This window comes from Bactrocera neohumeralis, unplaced genomic scaffold, assembly GCF_024586455.1.
Source record: "Bactrocera neohumeralis isolate Rockhampton unplaced genomic scaffold, APGP_CSIRO_Bneo_wtdbg2-racon-allhic-juicebox.fasta_v2 cluster11, whole genome shotgun sequence".
In the NCBI taxonomy this organism is placed as follows: Eukaryota; Metazoa; Arthropoda; class Insecta; order Diptera; family Tephritidae; genus Bactrocera; species Bactrocera neohumeralis.
The window spans coordinates 19,223,356-19,234,481 of record NW_026089624.1 but is presented as its reverse complement, the minus strand read 5'-3'; the positions used below and the strand labels follow the sequence as shown (position 1 = coordinate 19,234,481).

At 32.4% G+C, this 11,126-nt stretch overlaps 1 protein-coding gene across 1 annotated transcript; it reads left to right on the top strand.

The window, feature by feature from the left end:
- The first annotated feature begins 909 nt into the window (after positions 1–909).
- LOC126766043 (uncharacterized) lies at positions 910–2,502 on the top strand. The gene has a single exon (XM_050483747.1). The coding sequence runs from the start codon at positions 910–912 to the stop codon at positions 2,191–2,193; it is 1,284 nt and encodes a 427-aa protein (XP_050339704.1). The 3' UTR covers positions 2,194–2,502.
- The last annotated feature ends 8,624 nt before the right edge of the window (positions 2,503–11,126 follow it).

Below are 11,126 nucleotides of genomic sequence, written 5' to 3'. Positions count from 1 at the left end.
TATGAAATTATACTTCACTTAACATCATTTCAACAATCCAGTAGCAACTCTCCAGTAGAACGACTTCATTCAACCCTAACTGAAATATACAGAATTATAATGACAACCAGAAAATCCAAGAAATTGGAATTAGATCGCGAAGAGATATTAGATGAGACGTTCATAACTTACAATAATACAATCCATTCATCTACAAAATTTACACCATATGAGTTATTCTTTGGAAGACCGTATAACTTCTCAAGAGACATAAAATACGACAACAAACACGAATTTTTAGTTAAGTTAAATGAATTTAAAGAAAAACTATACCCCATAATTAAAGAAAAAGTTATGAAAGCTAAATTAAAAAATATTAGTCGTCTTAATAAATCTAGGAAACCTCCAGACGTTGGAACAAAGAAGAGGATATATATAGAAAAGAATGTAGGAGAAACAAAATAACTGCACGATTCTCAAAACATAAAGTATTAAAAGATAATGACGTTACTTTACAAACTACTAAAGACAAAAAATTACACAAATCAAAAATTAAACTGAGACCACGAAAATAATAAACAATTATTTACCTTTAGAATAGCCTTTGCTTATGGACAAGTCTTGGAAATACAAAATTTTGACGAAGACCAGAATATGATAGCCCTGAAGATTGGACACGCGAGAACGATTGAAAGTTATTTCAATTTCATTCATATAATAGACTTGGACAATTATAATTCGCAAACTTCAAAATTAATTACTATCGTAGACAAATTTGAAAAAAATAGCCTTCTAAAAGATGCTGCTAAAATTTGTAAGATGAAACTTAAAGGACTCGAAAACAAACTACAGACATTAAATCCATATAAACGTACAAAACGAGGACTATTCAACGGCTCAGGCTCTGTAATAAAATATGTTACTGGGAACATGGACGCAAATGATGCTATGACTATAAACAAACAAATACAAGAACTCCAGGACACAACATTAAATTCAAAAATAATAGAGGAAAATCAAAAAAGTTTGAATATACAAATGATACAGAGATTTAAAAATTTGACAGAGCATATGAATAACAATCAGGAAAGCATTACAAAATTTTTAGAAAAACTCTCAACAAAAACAACTAATCATATTCTAAAAGAAGACAATGCGCTATTAGAAATCCAATACATGAATCAGCTTGATTATAATATAGATTTATTATTGAACCATATCTCTGACATAATAGAAGCTGTAATGCTCGCAAAACTTGGTGTAGTATCAAAGCTTATTCTTCATCCAGATGAATTGGATGAAATAAGACACCATTTTAAGTCCCAGAATATTGACTTAGTTTCGGACGGACACCTTTACGAACTTCTGGAACTCCAAGCATATTATAATAATAGCAACCTAATTTTTAATATAAAACTTCCAAATTTGGCTAAAAGTACGAATTCGCTTTTCCATCTCATTCCTCTTCCTATAAATAATACGAAAGTAATTAAAACAAAACCATACGTAAGTTACAATAACCACGAGCTCCAATACTTAACAGAGATTTGCCCAAAAATTGAGAACGTGTACTACTGCAAGAGGTCAAATGACTTCGAAAGCACCAATAATTCAACTTGTATCGCTAGAATTTTGAATAATAAAACACCAATATGTCCTGTGAACGATGTGGGGCCCACATCGAATATATTCCAACCGGAAGATAATTATATAATGGTTATCAACGTAAAGGGACTACCGATAACCTCTGATTGTGGGCAAAACTTCACAATTGAAGGAACCTCCCTTCTCCACTACACGAATTGTTCCGTCACGATAGCGGGAACAACATATAAAGACAACCCTTCAGTCCATTGGGACACAATCTTCGTAGCACCACCAAATCTAGAGAAAGTGCAAATAACAACAATAACAGAGACTTTAAGCCTAGAGAAGATCAAAGACTACAGTTTCATCAACAAAAATGATATTACGAGATTAAGAAAGGATGCAATTCAAAGGAGAAACATAATAACGATAACAACATTGATACTCATCACCTTAACTATCACTAGTGTAACTCTGTTATGGAAAAACCCCATAATTCGGTATTATCCTAAGCCCACTGAAGCCGCTCTGTCCCCACCAACTTCGTTGTGGCCATCGCTCTACTCTAAGGGGGGAGGAGTTACATCGTCACATCAACCCCCACCAAAACCCAGAAGACACCTATAAAACAATAACAACAATTATTATTTTCTTATTGTACTTTATTATTTTTATTGTCTCATCAAATTTAAATATTGTACTTTATTATTTTTATTGACTCATCAAATTACTTTTACTTATTTACCTTCATGTAAATCAAATTTAAATATTGTACTTTATTATTTTTACTGACTCATCAAATTTAAAACATTGCAACAATTGTAATTGATACTTACTTCCTGTTTACCAACTTTTATACAATTATTATTGTTTTAATTTTTACTTGACTCATCAAATTTCTTTTTCGTATTTACCTTCATGTAAAGTTAATTTTAAAATAAATTTCATTATTGGTGTAACCTTCAAAGCGATAAGGTGTTTTATTTAACGAAGGAACATAGAAACATAACTCACGCATTTAAATGATTTCGTTTATATTTACAGAACGAAATCAAGAAGAAGTGGAAGATGAAATCCTTGAAGAATGGGCATATTCAAAACTTACTGTCCTCAGCTTTCACTATTCGATTCCGACCTTGAAAGACTCTGTGCCAAAATCCAAAAAATTCTTTTATGATATTTTGCCAAATTTAGACGAAAACCGGTTTCGACAATTTGTTACAATGAATCGGGCAAATTTTGAAATTGTACTAAAACTGATAGGAGATGATGTTCTCTTTAACGGAGCAAGTTCCGGCAAACAATTTCCCGTTGCTATGCAACTCGCCATTGTTTTATATCGTCTCGGTTGTAATGGAGAAAGTGCATCAGTTGCAAAAATTGCTAGTTTTTTTGGGATAGGTGATGGAGGAACCATTCAAAGAGTTACTGAGCGAGTCTTTCAAGCAATATTAAAAATAAAGGAAAGGTTTTTGTATTGGCCTGATGCTAAAAAGCGGCAAAGTATTGTCAGAAATACTTTTTTTGAATTGCCGCATTGTATTGGATATATTGATGGCACAGAAATCAAACTGGCTGAAAAACCTAGCGAAGATCCCGAGTCATATTTTTCGCGAAAGCATGTATATTCTCTAAAAGTTCAAGCAGTATGTGAGTATAAACTGAGAGTCCGTCACATGGTTCTAGGATATCCAGGTAGCGTTCACGATAGCAGAATCTGTAATAACTGTGAACTGGCATTGAAACCATCGGATCATTTAAGCGGCGATGAATGGATAGCAGCCGATAGTGCGTATAAACTAACGAATACGGTTGTAACCCCTTTTAGAACAAATTCCAACGATTGCACTTTGCAACAAAAAAATGAGTTCAGCAATACCCATTCCAAGTATCGTGTGCGTATTGAAAATTGCTTTGGAATTTTGAAGGAAAGGTTTAACTCCCTCAAAGAATTAAAAATCCAAATTAAAGATGACGCAAGTGTAAGGCTTGCTTGCCGGTGGGTTCTTGTTTGCGCCATTCTACATAACATTATAATTGAGCAGGAAAATGGTGATACATTTGAAATCGAAAACTTAGAAGATAGTTTTGACAATAATGAAGTGAATGAGAACTAATTCCAACAGTTTCCAGTCTTAGAAGGAGAACACAAGAGACGAGCCATAGTAAAAATTTTAAATGAAATGCCAACATTAAATAATTTTTAAATTTTTTTAGGTAATTTAGTATTCTTCTTTCTATATCATTGCGAAAAATAACCTGTATATTAATTTTAGGTCTGCAAAATCTAACAAAACCCTCACATCCTGCCCTTAACCTACGATGACTTGGAAAAGCCAAACAATATGGTTGAAAGCTTTTGCTGTCGGCGAAAACCAGCAACCAAAATGCCCTAAATTAACAACTTTTAATTTGAATTCATATTTTAAAGCATTAGAAACTGCTAAGGTCTTCTTTATTTGTATATATGTAATCTTTAAAGACACAAAATATACATATATATATAGATATATGTGAGGATTAAAAAGTTCTTATGCTTTTTTATATTTTAACTCTAGTTCATACATTTTGAGTTTTTCTTCTCTTTCATTTTCTAATTTCATTTTCGCCAAAGCAAGTCGTTCATCACGTTCAATTTCTAGCTTTTTCATCTCCAATTCCTGTTTTTCTTTTTCTTTCATCCAGTCAAATTTTTGCTTCTCCAAGTCCAATTTTGCTTCAAGCATTCCTTGTAATACGCGGGCAGAGCTTGCATTTGGATTTTGCTTTTTCTTTAGGCTGTGTTTCGATCTCAGTATATACAGTAATAAACCTTTTCTTTGTTTACATACATATACTCACCTCTAGAAAATCTTAGGGTGTTGTGTTACACTTTTTTTGCTACTTTCATGGTAATTATGGTAATCTAAGCATTTAAACTACATATAAATTTTAAATTTTGATGACCGAGACTTTAAAAGATATTAAATAATGCAAGTGTTTACGTTATTTAAGTGATTATATTGAATTACTTTGCATATCTGTTCAATTTTATCGGGATATTAGTTGTTGTTTATTGTTAAATCAGTTGTTTTTTTGTGCAATTTTTAAACACGCTTCAAGTATTTCCAAATTTTTGCATGCAGTAGGATACAATCCTGGGTGGTAATTTGTCGTTTGACATATACAAATTGACAACTCGTTAGCCGTTATAGGAAAACATCAATTGGAAATTGAGTTTGAAAAGAAAGATATGTCGAAGTTTTTAATAAGAATACATATTATTGTTAATAATCAAGTTTATATTAAAAATTGTAGAGCCTTTTAATTGCTGCGAAAATTCACAACCCGACGCACAGTGGGGTAAATTGTGCTCAAAATGGAGATTAAGTCCCACAAGTCTTCTAGTTATGGAAAAGTTATTTTTTTTTAGTTAATTAATCATAAAGAAGTAAGAAAATAATGCAATTCGAGTGTTTTGATTGTTTTTTTTATATCTTAAAAAACAAAATATGCAGAACATCGGCTTTCTAAATTTTTAATTTTTTAAGCTTCAAATTTTATTTAAAATATATAAACTGTTTCTTCATCACTATTATCATATTCATGATCATTGTCGTCTTCGCTTGAATTTTTATCATCGCCTTCATCATCATCGTCATCATCAACTTCATTATTATTGCCACTCTCTATCACGATCAACTCTAATGCTTCTTCTTTACTTTTTTTTGCTTCGTTTTCTCATTTGATTCTTCAAATGAAAGTTCTTTGCAGCCACGTTTCATTCCTTGTGAATGGGTGAAACCTATCGAAGAATCCAGCCAACTTTGGTTTATTCTAAGGAAACGCTCTTCATGCCTATTGGCTCTGCTCCAACGAATTTTAAATTGACTAATAAAGGTTTTTATCCTATCATCAAACTCTTTTATAAATTCATCAGATAGCTCAATACGCTTTTTCAATTGCTCTTTTAAAAATTAAAATTTTTCATTAAATTTATCACAGCAGAGTTTTTCATTATTACATTAGAACTGGTTCCTATAAGGAAGATAATAATATTTTTATCCTCTTTAAATGTAGTGAATGTCGGTATCGCTTTTATCATGTTAGTTAAATATACATCACTATTGTTATTTCTCTCGACTGCACATGACATACAAACATTAGTAATAAAAATTGCGCGGGAAAAAACAATGTCGGTTATCATGATTTTACATATACCCTAAACCTTAGATAAGAACCTTATGCCATATTAATTAATTATTACAAAATGTAAGAAGTCAAAATTTTATTTCAAAAATGTATGTGATGATGTTTATTATTATACATATGTAAGTAAAACGCGAATTTTAGACTAATCCGGAATATGTTCTTATGCATTTAAACTGCCGCTTATCGTAACGTATTCGTGTATGTTTGACCAGGCAGTTCGCATAAAGAAATGCATATACTGAGAAAGTGCGCAGTATTGGCGCAACTGTTTTTTTTACAAAAAGAAACTACAACAGTCATAGATTACAGGAATGAAACAAGATTTGCTTTACCCCGCTTAACTCACAACTATATGTCTGCATATAAGGTCGAAATCCCAATATTTTAAGGCTTTCGCCCAAAAAAAATTAAAATACTTAGAGACACGTAAAAACACAAATGAAATCTTTTTGTATTTACTAAATTACCTGAACAAGAAGGCTCTATTACAATTTTCTCAAGATTTGTCCAGTTAAAAAAAAATAAAAAATTTCGAAAAATTAAAAAAAAGTCACGTATATCACTGTGCGCATACAAAAATAAATAAACTTGCAATTTTCAGAGAATATTACAAGAAAACTTTAAATTTTTTGCCAAATATTTGTTCAGTTAGTGATGTAGAATTTTATCTACCTTTGTTTGATACCAAAAATTTACTTGTACCTTGAATTTTGATTTTTGAATTAATCTCCAAAATCGACACATTTTACCCCAATGTGCGACGTTTTAAAATACTTTTTACAAGAATTAGAACATATTTTTCTTTAAGAATTTTTAATAGGCAGGCAGCCAGCCCTCAAATTTCGCACATCAAATATTTGTGCATTTCACATAGGTAACTACCTCCCCCTTCTAAAAGTTAGCTTCTGTATTTTAATGTATTTAATAGAGTTGTAGGATTTTGGATGCATCTACTGTGAGAGCTTAGAAATCTTTATTAATTATTAAATTATTTTGTGCAATATTTTTATTTAAATTTTTATGTAAATTATTAATTATGTTTATTTTAAGTTGAAAAGGTGGAAATAGGCCTACCGGGGAACCGAACACCTAAAAAAAGTCTGTAACGCGCTTTATTGCAAGCCCTGGGGTGGTGAGGAAATTGCAAAACTTAAATATTGAAAAATAAATTATCATAACTAGTATTCGGATGAGAATTAGAACGATGTATTAAAAATTCAGCTTCAAATGCCTAAATATCTTCTTTCTAAATTAAAATTATTGGTAATAATATTTCAAAAACTTACGAATACAAACCGTTTTATGTTTTCTGTCTGTCAATTGAAAACAAATACGTTCAGAAGAAAACTCACCACCGAGAAATCTAAAAACAGGGCTGCTTTTTATTAATAAGAACTCACTACATAAAGAATATCTGACTATCAGTAAATGATATTTTTATGGGCGAAGCATGACACACTATGGCGTTTAAATCAAATATTAGTAAATATACATATGTCATTAATAAATAATTTCCTTTTATATTAAGCAACAATATTTATAGTTTTTGTTATTTAATAGAATAAATATGCTAAGTATTTACTGCCTCAATATATACAGCACTGCGTTGCTACCTCTGAAATCCAAGATGGCCGCTATTCACCCCTCAGAAAGCTGCCACGAAAAGGTTATCTACTAAATTCTCAATCTCTGAGTCGCCGTTGAAGCTGCTTGCATTGTTCGATGATAATTCCAGTGATAAATGAACGTCTGGCTGTGGAGTATCGGGCGGAATAGGAGTCAGAGATAAAGAGATCTTTAACTGCTCTCTCACTGGAAGTGAGAGAGCAATTGCTAAACGTCAAAACCACCTAAACTTTGACAGTTCATCGAGTTCAGGAGGTTTTGACGTTTAGCAATTGGAAACGAGCGATGGCCAGATTGAAATCCCGCCAAATTAATATTCGAATGGAGACATTTTTCATTTTTTTGTCTCCATTTGTAACGGCCATTAGTTCGAAGAATAGCGAAAGCAAAACAGCACATAATTTGGAAGATGTGAGTATATTTTAACTTTTATTAAATAAATTTGCATTTATTTAATATTTTTTTATTTTATTTTACAGATAAAATGCCGAAAACAACCAGCAGTTGGAGGAAATGTGTTGCTGGCTGCAGCGAGGGAGGCAGAATATTCAGTTTTCCGAACAGTGGAACGGATCTCGAACGGTGAGTAAAAAACGCTAAATAGTGCAAAAAGTGTTTGTGACTTTTACTTTCCATGAAATAAGTGTTTCAATTGTGCAAGTAAAATAGATTGGATAATGAATTTGAAATTCCGGGTATTTTTAAGTGTGATATGCTGAACAAGTAGATCGCGACAGACTGCAAGCGACATCTGTCAAATATTAAAATGCACACGTTCTTATGGACACAGTTATGTAGTCGTGCAGCTGCCTCAATAACTATGTCTTTAAGAACGTGTGTATTTTAATATTTGACAAATGTCGCTTGCAGTCTGTCGCGCTCTACGTATTAAGAGCTTAATTGTCAATTTGTTTCCATTACCGTTAATTAACTAAATAAATTATTTTAAAGTAACGATTTATCTTTGAATATTTATGATATTTATAAAAAAAAATCGTACTTTAAAATATTCATTAAATATGCACTTTTTGCACTATTATTATTATTATACATATTTTATGATTATATATAACATTTCGTATTTTCTTTTAATAGGCGTAAATGTTGGCTCAAACGTTTAGGTGTTTTTGAAGATCAAAAGAAAAAACACCTAAACATATATTTTGGGTGTGAGCGGCATTTTTCTGAAGAAATGCGTAACGCAAAAAAATTGCGTCCGAGAGCCGTTCCGGATATAAATTTAATTATTGAGCCAATGTTTAACGCCCCAAATTCTTTTTTGAAAACCCTATTGAAATGGGCGTTGAAGATTTTTTTCCCCAAATGGAAGAATCTGCCTCAAATGCAAACGGTGCATCGAGGCAGCTGCTTCCGCTTTTAGAAAGGGAAGACCGCGGTAATATTTTAGAGCCTCTGCCACTTCTTGAGGAGGAACTACTAAATAGTAATGAAAAAGCCGCGCAAACATGTAGGGGTCTGACAGCAGGGACAGATAGGAAAAAAAAATTGAGGGAAGAGAATAGGATTTTAAAAATAAAATTAGATGAAAAAGAACAGGAGAATAGGAGTTTAAAAGCTCAGTTGGTCCAAATGGCAACTGAATTAGAAAGATGTAGGGAAATGTTAAGAAGTAGTTCATTTAGGGAAAAGTCAGATCCTCTTGAGATACATAGTTTGCAGTAAAGTTCCTCCTCAGTTAGGTGCTTGTATTAGAAGTAGTTTTGTTAATAGTAATCGCCAAAGTCAAGGTCGGCGATATGATAGTTTTCTTAAAACTTTAGCTTTGGGTGTATTTTTTTTGTCGCCAATCGCTTACCGCTACCTAAAGCACCAACTTAGTTTTCCCTCGGAAATTACGTTACATAATTTTGTCGCAGATTGGCCTCGTTTCCCAGGTTGCACCCAAAGCAGTATAAAGTCTTTACAAATTAGGAGTAAGGGATTTTCTTTCGAACAAAAGTTCATATCAGTTTCTTGTGATGAAATGTCACTGAAATGTCATCTGCAGTATGATAGGAAATTTGATAGGGTGATAGGTCTGGAAGATTATGGCGATGAAAATCGCACATCTAGAATAGCCACAACTGCAATGACCATAATGGTGCAAGGTATAGGTGGGGAACCTTGGTCCCACCCGTTAGCTTATTTCTTTATTAGAGGCTCATGTAAAGGGGATGTCCTCAAGAAATATATTCTTGAAGCCATTACCCAACTTCAAAATATAGTGCTAGTTCCTTGCCATTTTGTTTGTGACCAGGGTACCAATTTTCAAAATTTAGCCAATTTGCTAGGTGTTTCAATGTCACGGCCTTTTTTCAATGTTAATGGTAAGGAAATATGTTTTTTTTACGATAGCCCCCATTTATTAAAATGTAGTCGAAACTGCTTACAAAATATGAAAAATAAAGTCGATTTTAAAAATAGTCGCGTATGTTGGTCAGATATAGTCCATTTTTATAAACAGGACTCTAAGTCGAGTTATCGGTGTGCGCATAAATTAACCGATGCTCATATATACCCCAATACATTTCAAAAAATGAAAGTTAAATTCGCGTCTCAAGTGTTAAGTAATACGGTCGCTTCAGGTATGCTTTCTCTTTACAGCTCGGGAGCCTTAAGCTCAAATAGTATGAGTTTTATTAATACCGCGGATTTCGTTTCTTTTTTTTAATAAATTATTCGATATCTTTAATAGTAGTTTCACTGAGGCCATTGTACCCACTAAAAAAGTTTTTATAAGTTCCCCGGAGCAAAACCAGTTTTTAGATGAGGCAGAAAAAGTTTTAAAAACAATTCGGGTCGTAGATGAGTTAGGAAACAACACAACAAATAATTTCAATTTTATTAAGGGGTGGTTAATTAATATTAATAGTTTAAGACGATTGTGGCGATTGCTGTCACACTCAGGATTTCCTTACCTAAAGACAAGACGACTATGTCAGGACAGCTTAGAGCATTTTTTTGGTCAGATTAGAAGTAGGGGAGGTACTAGAGTTACACCTTTCATGTTCTCTAGTTTATTTAGGAAGTCGTGGGGTTTACGTTACGTAAATATCGTAACAAAAGGTAACTGTGAGCTGCCTTTAGAACCCGAAGCCACAGTTATATCAGAACATAGCCATAATGTTCTTCTTAATGTGTGCAATGATTCCGTTTTAAGTGACCTTTCTTGGCAGGATTTCCAGGGTTTACCACGGCCCGAACACTCCATTGTTAGATCCATTACTTTAGATAGTAGTTTAGAAATTAACTTTTTAAAGGAAAATGCTTTTAACTATTTTTGCGGCTACCTTTATTTGAAAATTTTTAAAATGCACACATGCCTCCTGCCATTACCTTATTTAGGAGATGAAATTCCTTCTGATGAATTCATCTTCATACACCAAAACCAGATCGATAAATGCAACTTAGTGAAGCCGCCTCAAGAATTTGTTGCATTTATTAATAATTTAGAAACAAAATTTGTTGAGGAATTTGACAGAAATTGTCATAAAATAGGATTAGGAGAAATTCTTTTTACTAAATTAAAAGATATTAGGCCCTTCTTGTGTTGTGAAGACTGTGACCCAAAGGTAGTTATTGCTCTATTTATTAGAATTAGAATTTATTTTGTGACTAAATTTTTAAATAAAGATTTATCTCTACCCAATTTTAAGAATAAAATTTTGTGTGTTTCTCATTTGTAGTTTTTATCTTCCTTTTTTAGTGGTTGCAATGAGCTAAATATTTTATACTAAAATAAT

Bases quoted from the DNA above. Each gene is read 5' to 3' on its own strand.
- LOC126766043 (XM_050483747.1), top strand. From the start codon at position 910: ATGGACGCAAATGATGCTATGACTATAAACAAACAAATACAAGAACTC.